The 19,618-nt window shown below is 38.6% G+C and overlaps 1 protein-coding gene across 3 annotated transcripts in view; it reads right to left on the bottom strand.

The window, feature by feature from the left end:
• Window positions 1-4,147: 4,147 nt before the first annotated feature.
• GLIS3 (GLIS family zinc finger 3) overlaps window positions 4,148-19,618 on the bottom strand; it is a 204,245-nt gene continuing 188,774 nt past the window's right edge. For all 3 annotated transcript variants that reach the window (XM_067464418.1, XM_060762272.2, XM_060762273.2), the window contains 2 exons: window positions 9,748-9,930; window positions 4,148-6,039 (listed from right to left, as the gene is read on the bottom strand). In XM_067464418.1, the coding sequence (XP_067320519.1) occupies window positions 5,903-6,039; window positions 9,748-9,930 (320 nt within the window). In that variant the 3' untranslated portion in view covers window positions 4,148-5,902. The remainder of the gene's footprint in view (window positions 6,040-9,747; window positions 9,931-19,618) is intronic.

The raw sequence follows: 19,618 nt of genomic DNA, 5'->3' as shown, positions 1-19,618 counted from the left end.
AGCCAAATTTATAGTCTTGTAACTTTTGGGATTCATGTTCATGGTGCTTAATGACTGAATATGACCCCCCAAAATTACTTTTCCGGAGAAGAAGCACATCAGCTGAAGAGTTTCTAAGGATCTATTATTCTATCTCCAGAATTCTATATGTTATATTATATATCTTTAGATTTGCCTGGCTATCAGGGGTGTTCATTAAAGATTTCCCTTCTCTCTTCGAGGAGAAGTTGGGGCAATGCTGACAGGGGATAGGGAAAAGGCAGAACTACTTAATTCCTTCTTTGCCTCGGTCTTCTCACAAAAAGAAAGTCATCTTCAACCTCAGCAAGATGGAGTGGATGAGGGATTAGAGGACATCCAACCCCAAATTGGGAAACAAGTCATCCAGGAATACCTGGCTGCTCTAAATGAGTACAAATACAACGTGGCTTTTGGAGCAACCTGTCAACTTCTTCAAGCGAGGTGTTTACAGTTCCTTAAAAAGATGGGTGAAGTGTGTTTCCCTAGGTGGCCCCTATGTAGAGAAGGACTAATAACTGTGCTAAGTTTCATTGCTCTTAAGTTGACAGGAAGTGGGTCAGGGGAAATTTTTAATGAATCCCCCTCGTACCTGGCAGAGGTGGCAAAAAAGTAACCTTTCCTTCCACACCAAACATATTTTGAACCTTATAAGATTAATTAAATACTGGCTTGAGACAGAGATGCTTTTCCAAATAACTCTCAAATTTCCCTCCCACTTTCTTCCCATATGTTTCTAATTATATTAACATGTTTAACTACTGTAGGTCCTTTCAATGAAATTTAGATGCCAGTGAAGCTTTATTTTTCAAGCATATTTTGAAATAAATTGTTCTGGTCACATAGATGTGTTATAAATTCCAGTTTTCACTTTATTTTCTTTATCCTGTGCATAAACCCTTCATTTCACCTTTCATATTTAAAAAAGACTTCATGAAACAAGACAAAATAACTTATGATTATATGAAATGTAACTGTAACCAATCACAAAACTATACATGTTAATAGAAAAAGGCACTCTAATTCTTTTTCTTAGGCATACAGTACACAACGGATAAATGCAAAGTACAGTAAAATCAGCAAGATATACATTATAGCATAAGGAATTAAAATCTATAAAAAGAAGCATATATAAATATATACAAAAATGTAAGATTTATATAAAACACATTTCCACATCCCCACCTCTCCCCCCAAAGTGCTTATCATGAGCAACATTACATAAAATGTTCTACTTTGTATAGAAATTGAAGACAATACTCTGTTAACATTAAAACTCATTTCTTTGATTTATCTTTTTTAAAAATCACAGAAAAGTGCTGGTTTTTACAAATGCTGTTATAAAATGGCACAGTCTAAACATGGGCATAAAACACAATTACTGCAGTTGGTTTGGTGGGGCTTTTTTTAAAGGATTTTTTCTTTTTTATGATAGTGGTTTCATATAACAGTACTAACCTCACAATGTAAGTGACACTAGAAAAGCACAATCACAGATTTATGTAAATGTCTCTTCAAATACATGTGTGAATTTCTTCCTAGGACAGATATAAATACTTTATCTGAGGGTAAGAAATGATGAGACAGACATAGCCATGATACAGTCAGCATGAGACAAACGTTTGCTTGTTGTTAAGCCACCCCCTCTGTTTTATGGCAACACACTTGAGGATGACAGAGAGAATTACGATACCACAAACATGTAGCAATTTTCTTCTTGACCTCCAGAGATATATCTAAAGCAAAGGTTCTCAACCAGAGGTCAATGGACCTGGGTGTGTGTATGTGTGAAATATTATTTCAGGGAGTCTATGAACTTGAATCAATTTACCATATATACTTGAGTATAAGCTGAGTTTTAGCACATTTTTAATGCTGAAAGAGGCCCTCTTGGCTTATACTCAAGTAAGAATCCTAATGGGAAGGTGTGGGGCTGAAAGAAGCCCTTTACAAGGCTTCTATAAGCTGGATACCTCCTGCCCTTTTGGCACAGCAACCCAGCTGGGTCTCTGTGCTGAGAGAGGAAGAGAGGAAGGTGCGTGGCCTCTCCTCTCGGCACAGTAACCCAGTCGAAAGGGGAGAAAAGGAAGGTGCATGGCTCATCAGCCATGCACCTTCCCACTGGGCTAGGGCTGGCCTCTCCTCTTGGCACAGCTACCCAACTACCACACACCTTCCTTTCCTCCTTTCTCGGGTCAGAGACCCAACTGGCTTGCTGTGCCGAAAGGAGAAACTCCATGCCTTCCTCTTCTTCCCTCTCAGCACAGCAAACCAGCTGGGTCTCTGTCCCAAGAGAGGAGGAGAGGAAGGTGTGCGGTAGCTACTGCACTTCCCACCCTAGGCTTATACTCGAGTCAATAGTTTTCCCAGGTTTTTGTGGTAAAATTAGGTGCCTCAGCTTATATTCGGGTCAGCTTATACACAAGTATATAGGGATTAAGATTATTAATGTAATTTTGAATAATCCAAAAAAATTAATTTTAAGACATATTATGTTGAGTGTAATAAAACTATTTGCTGCCGCTACATTCTGATAAGGTATTTGTGGTTTTTACCTGACTGGCGAAAGAGTTTTTGGAACAAAAAAGGTTGGGAACCCCTGATCTACTGTGTCTAATAGCTGTGTAAAAGATAGGATTCTACAATATGCATGCAAAGGCTTTTACTCACACATAGATATATTTTTAAAGAAGTGGGGAGATTGGGTTGCAGCCTTTTCCTATTGAACTCCTCAAAACAAGCTCAATTTTGGGAAGAGTGAATAGCACAATGTACTAGGCACCAGCAGCCTGGATCCTATTGTTAATTCCCACTAGGGTAGAAATGTTGGATCAAAGGACTTATGCCCACGTTGATTCACCATCAAATAAATGATCTAATGGGTCTACACTAGTTAGGACTAACAAACAGGATTCAGGCCCCTCTGTTTACTCTTCTATATATAGTCACATACACAGCCAGCCTATAAAAGTCTGTTCCAAGGCATTTTGCTCCAGGCATCTGAGGAATAGACTTGGGCCACACCTACATAGGACAGGAAACTCCAGCCCCAGTGTTTTTTAGCCTCAGATTCATTATATACCTGCTGAATCCAGAATGAAACCTAGGATACTCACCAGACATCTCTGTGCATCTGGAAGACAGTAGTGACTCCAGGTCTTTTCACTGTTGCAGACAAACTTTTATTTTATAAAAGCTTATGCTACCAATTCAGTTAGTCTCCAAGGTGCTAAAAGATCCCTTTGCATACTGACAATCTGGACTAATATGCTCTGCCTTTCAATTCTACCTCCTTTAAAATAAGTAACATTATTTAGCAATTAGAAATGTAATGAAATATTGAAATGGGTTGTAGGTTTTTCGGGCTATATGGCCATGTTCTAGAAGCATTCTCTCCTGACATTTCGCGTGCATCTGCGGCAGGCATCCTCAGAGGTTGTGAGGACCTCACAACCTCTGAGGATGCCTGCTGCAAATGCAGGTGAAATGTCAGGAGAGAATGCTTCTAGAACATGGCCATATAGCCTGAAAAACCTATAACAACCCAGTGATTCCGGCCATGAAAGCCTTCGACAATGTATTAAATATTGAAATATTTTATTCTGACTGCCTGTGGTGCAAGGTGAAGGGATTCATCCTGATACTACAGTGAACCCTTCTCAGATCATCCACCAATGTGTGAGTTAGTAATGTAACATGCTCTTTTCAACAAAGCCTGTAAGAATAAAGTGAAATTTTGGAATCTATTCAGTCTCAAAACCAAGTTAGAGTGAATTCCTTCAGTAAACTTTGATTTAGCAAACTCTTCAAATAGCTTACTTCAGAATACCAGTTACAGCTCTACAGAAGGAAACTAAGCACGTCTAGGTCAGGAGACCACTAACAAGAGGCCATATGGGGAATGTGGGCAGCTGCTCTGAAGTCTTCATTGGAGGAGACAGCCAGGTGTAAATATGAAGTTCAATACACATCTGATAGTGGTTCTCAACCTATGGGTCCCCAGATGTTTTGGCCTTCAACTCTCAGAAATTCTAACAGCTGGTAAACTGGCTGGGATTTCTTGGAGTTGTAGGCCAAAACATCTGGGGACCCACAGTTTGGGAAGCATCATTTCAGTTTGTAAGATGTGTTCTTAATGGGAGGTGATGGTACAAAAATGAATGGACATTGTGGCTGCATGTGCTACATATATGACAATCACAGAACACATTTGCATGTATATATATCTAAGCTCCACTAAACAATGACATCATCTGAAGACTCCTAAAAGTAATCCTGTTCTAATTGATGTAATTCTCACAATTAGAAATGCTTAAGTGTAATTAACCATATTGATTTCAGTGGCAATTACACACTCATAAATTTACCAGGAATGTACCCAATATGTTTCTTTCTGAAATGTGGAACACAGGAGGAATATTAATGGGGAAAAACAGCTCCTAATTTTCCATATTTCGCCTGTTCTGTTGCTTGTGAAAAAATGCATGTGTGAAACACTTCTGGTACAAAAAAAATTACCATCTATTTGTAGGTATTATGGAGAAGTGGTGCTTCTAACTTCTTCAAAAATAATTTCTGAAATCATGGGTGTTAACGAACCAAAACATAGCAAAAATTGCAGCAGAATTATATAGGGGCCTCATATCTGCCCACAAATGTTTTCTCCTAGATTTAGTCATCAGCTATTTTTAAAAGAGCAATTAAAATCACTGAAGTACTATAGAAAAGCTAACATTGTCAACAAAATTTGTAAAAATGTAACCAAATGACTAGAACCCCATTTTGTGCAGACTGAGCCTTGTCTGTTGTTGTTGTTGTTGTGTTCCTCCAAGTCATTTCTGAGCTATGGTGACCCTAACATAGGGCTTTCTTTGTAAGATTGATCAAAAGAGTATGCCATGGTGTTCCTTCAAGGTCAAGAAGGTGTGACTTGCCCATTGGTTTTTATGGTCGAGCAAGGATTCAAACCCTTGTCTACAGAGTCAGTTCAATGCTCAAACCACCACATCATGTTGGGTCCTCACCCTAACTATCTATCGGATTATTAAGGAACTAAGTTTGGTGATATTTGTTAGGAAAGTGGAGGCTGGTGTGAAACACCTACTCAGAATGGGTGTGCTTTTAAAAATAAATTAATATATATGGAAACTAAAAATTAATTAAATTATAAAGCATTATTCATACTCAGCAGAATGAATTCACTTTGACAAAATGTTAAGAAGCCACAAACACTCATATTTTACAGCGAATGCAGTTAATACTGTGTTGTTAAGAGTATTAAAGGAGTATTAACAAATCCAGAAGCAACAATACCTATATTTTAGAAAAAGACATTGCAGCAGTACTGTTACCACTACCTACTGGTACCACAGAAAGTCTGAAAAACACACGATTTTCCCTTTTTGCCCTTTTACATGTGGGATTACTTAAATTCCAGAGCACCTTAAGACTGGCTCATTATGTAAGGAGCTCTCTTTTTTTTACAGGAGGTTTACAATTTATAGTTGTGGTTCATTTTCATATCGTACTTACAACAGATTTTTAAAATATCATTTTCTAAAAACCAGATAATTCATTTTAAAATGTATCAAGCAGTCGTTTTCTTTTCCGTTCCCTTTGGAAAGAGGTTTTGCCACAGAAAAGGCTGAACTGAATAAACGACTGCTCACACTTTGGTAAATACCTTTGAACCAACATCTTCTCACAACTCCAGATATTAGCTGCAACTGTGAAGCTGAGTCTTTCTGATGATGATAGTGGTGGGATTTCCTCCATTTTTAAAAAAGTCATACCTTTAGTACTTGTTTCCTGACCAAGAAAAAAAAAGATCTATAATACAGTGGTTCTCATGGGAGTTAAATGTAGAATTTTTACTTGTGTTTCCTCAGCCTTCAGTATAAACAGAAGAAAGTTGACTAGGGCAGCGATCTACAGCATTTATCTGAAGGAAACTGGTGTCCTCGGCCCCATTGCATAAGGGATCACCAAAGATACCCGTGGAGCCAGATGGAAGATCATACACTGAAAGAAAGAAAAAACCAAGTCAGTTAGGATATCAGTTACAGCTGTGGTGGGAAACTGGCCGATCCAGGGGCTAACTTTCTCCTGGTAGCCTCCAAGGAACAAAGGACCAAGGACTCCATCCCTTGCCCCATTAAAAACTTAAACATGACTGAAAATCCAGGTTTTGAAAAATCAAACACTACTGGGTTGGTGATTGTTAATTTTCATTAGTGTTGTCAAAGGCTTTCATGGCTGGAATCACTGGATTGCTGTGAGTCTTCTGGGCTGTATGGCCATTCTCTCCTGATGTTTCAGCCACATCTATGACAGGCAGGTTGCAAAACTTCAGGAGAGAATGCTTTTGGAACATAGACTTAAAGCCCGGAAAACTCACAGCAACCCAATTGTCATTAGGCTGGCTTCAGCTTATGGCAAGACTGTGAACGAAAGATGCCGAAGACACTTTGGGCCCTTCTACACTGCACATAAAATGCAGAAGTTACTGGGTTAAAGGGGAGAGGTGGCTACATGATGCTAGTGGTAAATCTGCACTGATTCACTGCAATGGATGAAAAACACATGTTTAAAAGGTCCCTTTCATCTTGATTCCAGGCGGAAAATGCACATATTCACATCACTGTATTATTCCTGCACTCAAGGAAAACACATGATTTCTTTCCCTCCCTCCCCCTTTCTTGGAGACTTCTCCAGCACATGTCTGCTTTCAAAAGGCCCAAAAAAGCTGATCAGCTGATTGGGCTGTGAAGTGATACCCAGCTACTTTAAAGGAAGCATGAACGGAGGACAATTAGAACTCTCTGAAATTCTCTATTTTAATTTTTATAATAGTAAACAGAACTTGAATAAATAATTGTGGGAAGAGAGAAATCTGGCATTTTTTTCAATACAAAATTTGCTCTGTTATACCTTGAGCCTCATATGCGCACATGCGAATCTGCTTATATTTATATTAAGATATTTGCATGCGTGCATATACAGTCCAGGGCATAACGGAGTGATTTATTTTTTTAAAAAAACTTCTGCTGGATATCCTCCATCCACCATCTTGGTCTGATACAGAGGAAGCCTGTGAGGATGGCAGGGGAAGAAATCCTGGGACTGACAGGTATATGTGGAGACCTGCAGTCAGATCCCGGCATTTTTTTTGTTTGTTTTTAATTGAAAAGTTTTATTTTACATACACATACATATAAAATCCAAAACCAGTACAGAAACAGATACATACACCCACATACATCTACATATAAACGAACATATCAGGTACAAGAGGGTAGATATAGGTAAAGAGGGGAGGGGAAACGGAGGGTACGGGGCAGGATAAAACGAAAAAGGTAGGGAGTGCTGATACTTCCAGGTACACCCAGGAAGGTTCAAATCTTTTAACTTCTACATACGTTGCTTAAGGTCCTTAATACATTATATTCCTTCATTTCACTATTTTTATTTGATAATCTTCTTCAGCGTATGTTTTATCTGCTTGCTCCGGGGATTTGCCCCCTTCTTTATTTGATTAATCCTAGGATTTTTTCCCCTTCCTTATTATTGTGATATATATATATATATATATATATATATATATATATATATAAGTCCACTATACATATCTCTTTGTTTCTTTCCCTTATAAATTCTATTACTGAGTTCCATTCTGTTCTTTGAGGTTTCGAGTAGTTTTGAGATATTCTTTGTGTCAGAATGTCCATGCCTATTACGTCTATTATTTTACTACACCAATGCTCAGTTGTTGGAATCTCTTCGGTTTTCCATCTCTTTGCTACAACCATCCTAGCTGCTGCAGTTAGATAAAAAAAATCCCATCTTCATTCTTTTCCAAGCTCAGATTATGTAGGCCCAATAGTAGAGTTTCTGGTTTACTGTCAAATTTTGTTTTCAATATTCCATCATTTTGTGAATTTGTGACCAATATTTTTTAATTTTTCTGCAATTTCACCACATGTGTAGGAGATTGCCTTTCACTTTTCCACACTTCCAGCACCGATCTTTCTTTTTATCCTTGTTAATTTTTGCCAATATCTCGGGAGTTATATACCACCTATAGAAGATCTTATACCAACTCTCTTTGAGTTCTGTGGCATACGTATATTTAATTTTCTTTTTCCAGATTCTTTCCCAGTCTGACAGGGGTATGGAATGACCTATGTCTTGTGACCAGCTTATCATGTTGGTTTTTACTTGCTCCTTCTCTGTGGCCCATATTAAGAGTTGGTTGTATATTTTTCTTATTATTTTTGTTTCTGTTGTTAATATTTTGTCCCAAAAGGATTTCCCAATTTTGAAACCTAGTATTTTATCTGCCTTAAAGTTTTCCTTTATTTGATGGTAATGAAACCATGAGATGGTAGCATCTAGCTGTGCTAATTCTTCCCTTGATTTTAGTGAAATTTCTTGTCCCTTAATCTTTATAAGGGACAAGATTAAGAGATCCCGGCATTTTTAAACTACCATTTAAAACCCAGAGTTTTGTGCTGTCTGGAAGCACCCTTTGTCATCAGCAACCCTGCTCAGATCCTGACATATGGCTTTCTTGACTAAATCAATCCATCAATACAGCCTTCCCCTTTCCTTACTCCCATCTACGTCTAATGAAATATCGTGATTTGGCCAAAGTATAATAGCTTCAATTTAGTCATTTTGGCTTATAGGGAGTCCAGGCATTTGCTAGGTATTCAAAAGGTAAGCTGTCGTGCATGTAAATCTCCCAGAGAGACCATGTGCCAGGCATCCTCAAACTTTGGCACTCCAGCTGTTTGGGTCTCCAACTCTCAGAATTCTTGACCATTGAACAAGCTAGCGAGGGCTTCTGGGAGTTGGAGGCCCAAATAACTGGAGGGCCGCAGTTTGAGAATGCCTGTCATATACTATTCTGGGGGGGGGGGGCAATGTAGGGAAATAGAAGGCTTTGATGGCTGCAAAAACAGTTTGGGGGGAACATTTGTACTCCCATTTTCATGCCTTCCCTATCCTGAGGATAAGAATGAGCTTGAACTGTTGTGCACGTGTACTACACATGAACTGTTTACTATTGCAGGTTCACTGGCTGTTGGTTTGATGGTTGCTTTTATATATAATGTTGTTGTTTTATTCTGTTTTATGTTGCTGTATTTTATATCCACATGTGTATTTTTAACCATGTTTGTTTTGGGCTCATGCCTAAGCCGCCCTAAGTCCCTTCAGGGAGATGGAGGCAGGGTATAAAAATAAAGCTGTTGTTGTTACTACACAGAGGAAATCTGAGATCATCTGTAATTTTCATAGATACGTAAGATTCCTCATGCATATTTGGAGAGAAAATCTCCCCCCCCCCCCCCCCCAAGACTAAAGGTGTGTCCATTGAGGAAAACATACATCTATCTGAAGCACTGCAGAGGAAAAAGCAGCAGTCATTTGTGCGCATGTATGGTTGCATGTGCAATTTGGAGCAAAGAAGAGGTGAAACTAAATACATTTTCATCAGGGGAAAACAACTGAAAATCTACCCATAGAAGTTTCAAAGACGTATCTACAAAGCTTATGCCTGCCAACTGAGATGCTTTGGAGAGCCTTTCAAAAATTCCCCACAGCCCAGTTCTTAAGTAGTTTCCCCCAAAGAAAGCCACACAAATATTTTGTTGCCTAAGAAGATAGGGCTAAAAATATTAACCATGAAATGGCTCTTTAAGTAGAAGGCACACTATAAGCATTTACCTGCAATACCAGAATGTGCTGAAAATGCTCTGTGGAAAACATCAAGACCTGCCTGCCCCACAGATGTGGGTACAAGACAGTCTTCAAAAGGAGGGACCATATTACAAGTTCCAACATGTTGAATATTTCTTTGATTGTCAGTATAATGTGGAGAACAGAAAGTTTGTAGTTGGCCATAAACACCTAAAAGGGAGAGAAAACAAGAAGATATCAATTACTGTATGTACTCATGTATAAATCTAGAATTTTAGAGAAGAAACTAACCCCCCAAAAACCTATGTGGACTTATGCGCAGGTCAATAGAAGTACTGTACTGTAACTTATAAAAAAGGAACCATAGAATCAGAGTTGGAAGAGACCACATGGGCCATCTAGTCCAACCCCTTGCCATGTAGGAAAAGTACAATCAAAACACCCCTAACAGACAGCTATCCAGCTTCCACCACACTCCAAGCCAGGGAGTTCTACTGTTGAACAGCTCTTCTTAGGGTCAGGAAGTTCTACCTAATGTTCAGGTGGAATTTCCTTTCCTGTAATTTGAAGCCATTGCTCCAAGTCTTAGTCTCCAGGGCAGCAGATAACAAGCCTGTTCCCTCTTCCTTATGACATCATTTCACATATTTAGGCATGGTCATCATGTCTCCTCTCAACTTTCTCTTCTGCAAACAAAACATGCCCAGCTCTTTAAGATGCTTCTCATAGGACACACGCTGTCCAGACCTTTGCTTGTTTAATCACCCTCCTCTGGACTCCTTCCAGCTCTGGACACACATCAGCAATACTTTTCTTTAATTGTAGTGTCCCGAACTGGACAGAGTATTCCAGATGAGGTCTGACCAAAGCAGAACAGAGAGGCACCACTGCCATCTGTAAGAAGAGGCAGTTGGCTACCCGACGTGGTGCTGGTACTTTCTTGTCTCTGAAAAAAGGCCCTCAACTGACATGTGGGTCAAACCCATAACCTCAAAACCTGCCTCAACTTGTACATGAATTCAAGTTATACATGAGTGTATACCATATGTACCTCACTGGCATGTGTCCTGCCTTGACACTAAATTTGTTATAAAGTTATCTTTGATTATACATTTTCCCAGTAAAGTTTTAGCAATATGTTCTCGGCTATTTTAAAACATAGCTAAATCTAAACTCAGATGCTACCATAGTAATTGTCCTGACATTTTCATAAGAATCAACTCTAAAAAAATACTAATATTTGCTAATTTGACCCTCTTTAACCAGAAAGTAAATATTTTTCTTTGAAGATGGTAAATATGGAAAGGATAAAAGAGGAATTAAGAGGAAGAGACTTAGATTGGTACAAGTATCTACAATTGGGTAAATGGTCAAGTGACATAAGGAAAAAGTATAATGGAGGTAGGGAATATACAAAAATAGAAAAGATGATAACTCAAAGGAAGACTAAAGAAGAGACTGTAACATTAAAATGCACAGTAAGTGATATCTATTATTAATGGACGAACAAGAAGTTTATTTGAAGGAAGTATGGGAAGTAGATTTGGGGAGAAAAGTGAATAATCAAGAATGAGCAAGCATATGGAGTATGAGATTACTAAATATATGTCTATAAAAACCAAGGAAAATTACTATAAAATGGTATGGAAGTGGTATCTAACTCCCATTAGATTAAATCAGATTAATAAAAAAGTACTCAAATCAGTGTTGGAGAGGCTGTCAGGACATACCTTCATAGGTGGTGGTCATGTAAAACTATACAAAAATTTTGGGAAAGTATATTTAAAGAAATAAGAGCAATAATAAAAATAGAGATTGAGATTACACCAAAATTAGCATTATTACTTGTATATGACAATATAATTCCCTTACAAGAGGAGAAAGAATTGGTTTCTAATTTGATAACAGCAGCTAAATTGGCAATAGCAAAAAATTGGGGGGGGGGGGGGAGGAAATTCAATCAGAAGAATGGTATAGGGAAATTTGGAATATAGCTATTGATGATAAGCTAACTTGCAATATGAAAATTAAAAGGGGAATATAGAAACAGACAGACTTTTGGAAAATATGGTTCTTTTCTTGTTAGATTGTATATAATATGACATACTGTTTTGTTTAAGATATGGTAAGATATGGTAAAAAAAGGGAAGAATGTATGATTATACGTGTTGTTTGACAAATTTATAAATAAAATCTATTAAAAAGTAAGTATTTTTCTTTGATTACTCTTTGCCCAAGTACAAGTGTAAACCTTTAATACTACCCATTAGAATAAAAATAGACGTATATGTACACAGGGCAAAGGATGCTGATGGGAGCTAAAAACCGTTGCTATTCCCCCTAGCCCTGGGCAGTTTAACTGAAAGCTAGAATCCCTTGAATTTTCTGAATTCTAGCACTGTCTTGTGAAATAATGATATTCCATCACGTTTTGGATCTTGGATACCGAGCCAAAAAAGCAATCAACTAAATATTAGCTATTGATAACACAAACAAACCTCCTACTCCTTTTCCTTAAATAAACATTTCAGGAAGATAGAGCCATTCTTAAAGTTTAAATATATGAAGCAAAGCATCTAGCCCTCATTGTATGTGGAGAAAATTGAGGCCAAGATCTTGCATCAGAAACGATAATTTATATCTGTATGATGATGAATTTATGTCAAAATAATACACAACCCATCTAGTGAATTGTGATAATGCATATCTGGTGATCCTAAATGCTGTCCCATTACACAATGAGAAGCCCCATTGCATTACAGGACATTTGGTGCTATGGTGGCTCTGCTGACATAATGGTCTCCAAAATATCTCTGCTCGCCTTCCAAGAATACAAATATTGCATAACACAACAATTCAATTTCACAATTATAATGTAACTACCTAGAAGATCGTTAGCAACAATTATGATCACTGATAGTTCACATCTGCAAAATTAAGTAAATTCTCCTGCCATGACCCCCTGCTAACATTAAGAGTCAGCATCCAGATCAGGTGAAGGAGATCCATTCAGTTTCTAATCAGGATGCAATGAGGACAATGCTTCCAGCCAGAGAGCAAGACTGTGACAAGGGATTGTGATTAAGGTCCTGCTTCTAACTATTACAGTTTTGCTTGCTGGAAACTTCATTTAGAAATGTCATATCTCTTCTGCTCCAATTGGAAGCTGAATGGACCTCTGTTGCCCAGTCCAGTTGTTGGTTCTTAAGATGGGATGGGTGGCATTTACATAGACTTAACAGAACAGTTATAGATCTATAACACTTCAATACTGAATACTAAGCATTATTTATAACTCTGATATCTATGGAAAGAAAAAAGTCTAGAACAGTAGAGTCTCGCTTATGCAACATAAACAGGCTGGCACAATTTTGGATAAGTGAAAATGTTGGATAATGAGGAGGGATTAAGGAAATGCCTATTAAACGTCAAATTACATGATAATTTTACAAATTAAGCACCAAAACATCATGTTTTACAACAAATCGACAGAAAAAGCAGTTCAGTACATGGTTAAGTTGTGTAATAATTACTGTATTTACAAATTTAGCACCAAAACATTGCCATGTAAACAGCTGTGGATCCAGGTGGGAGGCAGACTGCGTTGGAAAATACAGAAAGTTGGATGAATGGAGGTTGGATAAGCAAGACTCTACTGTACTTAAAAAAACAAAAACACTTCCTTTAGAGTATTACCTTCATAATTTGCATTCTTATCTCTTGGGAGATTACTTATTCCATTATTTTTTAAAGAAACCTTTCTCCACTACTACCCTCCCTTTCACATTTGGCAATCTTGTGTCAATCAGCATTATCTCAAGTGTGTTTGGGATCCAGAAGAGGGTATTGTAAAAGGCCTAAACCAGGAATGAGTGTGGAACAATGTGAAAGAACATTTTTAGCCTGGCTTTTCTTGAGCTTTGCCAGCTGGCTTCAAGTACTAGGGTTAGAAATAGCTGTTTCTGGTAACTGCTGTGTGACTCAGCTGTAAATTCACACAGAGTGGCCACTGCTGGTTGGGATTGCAGCTATTTTAAAGAATGCTTTTCAAGTAAGCACAAAGCACCATTGAGAGTAATGTGCTAAAAACTGTTTTGGAGAGTTGTCCATTTTCCATTATTTTACTACAGCTACTTTTCTTCTTAAATGTCAGCCCGGGGGGGGGGGGGGGGGGAGGAGGAGGACCTGCTATAAACAACCAACATAATTTGCAATCCAGTTGATTTAGTGGAAAGATAGTTATAGCAATTTGCCCCCAAATCAGCATAACTCCAGCAACAAGTATAAGTAGTCATACTGCACTGCACTGCATTTTGGTCTGAATAAAATAACCAAGGGGTTCTACTGATCTGATATGAGAGTTACTATGTTATGAGATATAAAAGTATTTTCTTATTATATTAGAGTAGCTTGATTCAAACACAAACACAACAGAGGCAGGCAGAAAGGATTTGGTGTCAAGACTGCAGACGTGACCATTTTAAAGCGCTTTCTCCTCTGTGCAAAAGAATGAGGGGAGAAGGAGGCTGGCCAGGGAAATGAGTATTCAACAATGACTAAACCAAAACAATATTCTTGACTCATATTTTTCATCATATTTTGCATGAGTGCAGCATGATGTCATTATGCCAGCAAGCAAACATTCCCATGGCTTATAACTGAACTGCAAACGTTAATGTAGAACAGGAATGAGAGGCTTGCCTTTGCCTTCCACTGTGGTTGAGAGAACGTGACTTGCCTAAGATTATCTCATACTTTTCCATGGCTGAACTTTGGTCTCCAGGGTTGTGGTCCAAAGCAAAAACCACTACAGCCAATTGATTTTAATATAGCCTTCAAAAATTCATGTTTTTTTGAAAAAATTCTTGCAGTAGGAAAAAAACACAGAAATTATTCAAAATTACCCCCAAGAAGAATTTTGGTGAAAAGTTACATTCCTACAATGTTCTTTCACATTTTAGCTAAGTTGTAAATATCACCAGTGGGTGACTCACCCATCCCATCCTCTTGAAAAGAAGCCCCCAGTAGTGCAATGGGTTAAACCTTGTGCAGCAGGACTGCTGATTGACAGTTCGAATCTGGGGAGAGCGGGTTGAGCTCCCTCTGTCAGCTCCAGCTCCCCATATAGGGACATGAGAAAAGCCTCCCACAAGGATGGTAAAACATCAAACATCCAGGCGTCCCCTGGGCAACGTCCTTGCAGACAGCCAATTCTCTCACACCAGAAGCAAACTTGCAGTTTCTCAAGTCACTCCTGACACACACACACACACACACACACACACAAGCTTTTGAAAGTGACTAGGGGTACTAAAACATCACTTCTGGTCTCTAAAAATGCCAGGGTCTTACGGGTCTTAAAAGGTGCCAAAATGCCCTCTAATTCCAAGAGTAGAGCCATCTTTGTACCATATAATCTCTGTATATGTCTCTCCCTATAAGCATGCATGCAGGCAACAACTTCCCTCTTTTGGTTGACAGATTTCTGCAAAATTTCCTCCTTGCCAAGTCCCATTTAAAAGTGTCTTTTAGACAATGCTAACATTATAAACAAGTGTAGTGAATGTTGAGGCTGTGGCACTAGCTCCCAGATGGTTTGATGCATCCAATACAAGACAGCTAATGTTTTGTTTTATTGCATTTCCCTGACTTAATGAACCGGCATCATTACTGGTAAGCCAGATGTTCCCAATCTCCCTCCCTACTTTTAAATAATCACCACCCATCTCTGTTTAGATTTATTTGATACCATTAATTACTCATCCACTTTACAAGGCAAATCCCAGCTGCAAACATAAAAATTGTAAATCACAGGGTGTCAGAAGTACTGTAGGGCACAGAGAGTCAATACAAGCATCTTTTCAAATGTATATGTGAAAAAATTGCTCCTTTTCTTCTTCAAGTATGTGTTTTCAAGTGCTGCAGTCAAAGATCAACAATTTTCAGATACAAAACCAGTATAAAAGTATTGTCTCCTCTACACACGTCCACACACATTCAGGGAATGAACAAAGAGAAAGAGAAGTTAATGGAAGCTGACTAGAGACTGTACATAGGCATTGGTGACTGGGGTTCACATAATGACACGACAAACATGCACAAATAATCTTAAGAAGGAAAATTTAAAGACTGCCTAGACAAAAGCTCCAAGTGATATCAGAAAATATGTATCTGTGGAAGGCAGAAACAACTTGTTGTCAGTGAGATCAATATACATAATAGCCATATATACAAATACAAAATTTCTCGGGTAAACTTTGTTATGGGTTGATGATGCATGCATCTTAGTCCTTTTGTATTTTCATATGAGCAACACAAGCAGAAAATGGAAAACATACATTTTACTCTTATACAGTAGAGTTCAAAAAACCAGTAACTTCAACACAAACTTGCAGCATTGCAAAAAATACTGTCACAGTCCCTCTGGAGTAACACACATATAGTCCTTGCATATGACTCATGCAATTATTCCCACAGAAAATATATCTCTTCCAATATTCCTTTCTTGGACATGGAGACGAGCAGAGAATGGCTCCAGCCCAACTTACCTGCCTGAACATATATCTTCCTACAAACCAGCTAGAACATTAAGATCTGCCGGTGAGTCCCTGCTCTCAATCCCACCCCTTTTGTAAGTGTGTCTGGTGGGGAAGAGAGACAGGGCCTTCTCAGTAGTGGCCCCTTCGCTATGGAACTCCCTCCCCAATGATATTAGATTGGTCTTCAGGGAAAAAGTTGTCCTGACTATGGAACCAGGTGTTTGGGGAACAGGGCAATATTTATTCTTTTATTTATTTACGGTATTTCTATCCCACCTTTCTCAGCCCAAAGGTGACTCAAGGTGGCTTACAACTGGCAACAATTCAATGCCACAATAGTCATAAACCACAATTAAAAACATTTAACACACATTCTAAAAAACCAATAGTGCAATAGGGAACAGACACGAATGCAGCAGCATAAAGGACTACCACAGATTTAGGATTATGTTTTTAACAGCTTTAACAGTTTTATTGTATTTATATGTTTTATCTGTTTATTGTTTAATATGATGTATTTATACACTGTGTTTCCTATGTGGCACGGAAGTGACCAAGCTCTGAGTCCCCTTTGGTGTGAGAAGAGCGGAGTAGAAATATAGTAAATAAATAAATTTGCCTGCATCAAATAGGCAGCAAGCCAGGAGCCAACACAGTGTTAAGTTCAGGAGCAAACATTCAGTAAGCCCAAAATTGAATTACAAACACTCCCCGGTTATACCCCTTTGGGAGTGGCCCACACTTGCTGACCTTAAATTATCCCATTCACCCAACCTGTGTTTTGTAATTAACCAGGGTGAGTCTTTTTCTCTTCACACACACACACACATCTGGTAGTGATCCCACTAAAACCTAGCCGGTTCCTTACATATACTGCACTCTCCAGCATTCTTTGGACGCTATTTATATCTACAAAGACAATGGGGTTGGAAATGCCCTCTTTATAATGGATGGTTATTCATATTCTCAATTTTTGTACTGGAACCATACCTTTGGTATTCCAATCAATTATCCCTGTCCACATATATAGCTATAGATATTGCTAGTCCCAACTGGAGTAGATCCACTGGATGTGGGATTTGCCATGCTGCAAGTACCCTATATACGTATGCCTAAGTCTAGAAATTTCAGTCATTAAATTAACTCCAACTACCTGGATAGACTTGTACATGGGTCAATGTGAGTCGTAAACTCTTTTTTAAAAGGGAACCTAAAGGAAGTACCATCTGCTCTTTCTACTGTGATGCTATTTTTGGTGGTGGCAGGGATGGCTGGCCCTCTGAGGTGGAATTGGTGCTCCCCTTTCACCACAGAATGACCCTTGACTTATCCATATGTCATATCAAAATCCATTATTTTGGCCCCAAAATCTGCTGTCAAACTATACATATGATCAACTTGTGTATAAAGAAATAGAGTATAATGGAGTAAAGTCTAAGGAAACTGAAACTACTTCTAGCATTATACTATGCCATTAATCTAGTAAAGGGTATGTAAAAAGAAAGAGACTTTAACTTTCCGCCTACTAAAGCTTCCTACACATATTTATGAAGAATATATGGGGTAATTCCACAGATATACTCTAGCTGGAATAAGCAATTGGAATCATGCTCCGCCCCCTTTTGTATATGTATGTGATCAATACATATGCAAGATCTAGCTGTGTTCTGATAGATATGAGCCTGTATAAAATTATGATTTAATCTTAGCAAACGTCATCTGAACATGACGGTGCCAGCTGGGAAAAGCTGGGCCTTTGCTACTGCTGAACAGAAAGCAAACAGAACAGATGAGCTTCCTGAACTTTTGAAAATATTGCTCTGTTCTCTTGCCTTCTGGAATAGTGGAAGTTGGCTCATTATAAGAGCTGCAGCATCTCTTCAGCTGCTCCACTGCAGATCCCAAACAAGGACTTCAATCACACCGACAGAGAAGAGCCTTCTTTTCTTATAATTACTGATAGTACAGCATTGCAAGTTCTCAGTATAAAGCAGCCTTCCTCCATATGGTACTCTCCAAATGTATTGAAACACAACACATGAAAGACAGAAGTCCAATGGGTGCAGACCCCAGGGGCATTCTGCCTACTGAGTGTCACTTGCTGTTAGACACAAAACTCCAGAGACACGTGTCCCAGATGGTATGTGTCTCTGGCATAGAAGAAACACAAACTGCGCCAGTGTGACTTTACCTAGCATATGGGAATGGAAGCAGGACCTATAGATATTGTGCTTGCATTACAAACAGCGGCAGGACTCCTGGGAAGATGGCGGGCAGCCTTAGACTTGGGTCTAAGGTGCACCAGTGTATCTAAACCACTTTTATTCAGGTACTACTACATGCAAGCAAATGGCACCATCCATAGAATGATTGAAGTAAATTTTCGATTGTTCTGGTGACTCATTTAGGAGGAAACTATACCCTGTGTATTGTTCAATGGAATATATTGTTTGCCACAATACTGTTTTAAATGGAGCACATTACTATGCCTAATACCATGTGTGTCATTGTGCTGGCAATACCACAGAGTCCACTCTGTTCATTACTCATGTAACTGACCAAAGAGAATCCTTCATGTGGGAGTTAATGTAAAAGAAAATTAATCACAAGTAACTTGTTCCAGGCATTCAACCAGATTACTTTTAAGGTACTTCCCTACTCTGTCATTCTACATGGATTAGATGGGTTGCCAACTTTTTTTTCCATGTCAGGGGCAACTTGAGAAACTGCAAGTCACTTCTGGTGTGAGAAAATTGGCTGTCTGCAAGGACGTCGTCCAGGGGATGCCTGGATGTTTTACAATCCTGTGGGAGGCTTCTCTCATGTCAACACATGAGAAGCTGGAGCTGACAAACAGGAGTTCACCCCGCTCCCTGAATTCGAACTGCCAACCTTTCAGTCAGCAGTCCTGCTGGTACAAGGGTTTAACCCATTGTGCTACTGGAGGCTCCCAACTGGGAATGGCAGCTTCAACTCTATATATTCTATAGGTCCAATTCAATGAACTAACAAAACGTAAATATACTAATTTTCTACAGATAGCCAACTAGCTCCAAGGGAGTTGTGGAAGATGGAATTAACTATAAGTCAAGATACCACACTATATTGCCTAAATTATATTCCTGTTAAGACTGTGGGAACTTCCTAGAATTTGGGAACTTGAATCACCATGGAAAACTGGAAAGCTGTATGGTTAATCAAATATCAGAGTATAGGCAACATGTGAATCAACAATAAAAGTGTCTTTAAAATGTGTGTAAATGTTCATATCTTGATATTTTAGATGAAGACATCACATTTTCCTTCAAATGCAGAGCTTTTTTTCCTTTCTACAAGGTTATCCCTTTGTCCCCAACACA

This window comes from Anolis sagrei, chromosome 2 (assembly GCF_037176765.1).
Source record: "Anolis sagrei isolate rAnoSag1 chromosome 2, rAnoSag1.mat, whole genome shotgun sequence".
NCBI classification, from domain to species: domain Eukaryota; kingdom Metazoa; phylum Chordata; class Lepidosauria; order Squamata; family Dactyloidae; genus Anolis; species Anolis sagrei.
Note: the sequence above shows the minus strand (reverse complement) of the source record. Positions and strands in the feature narration are given on the sequence as shown.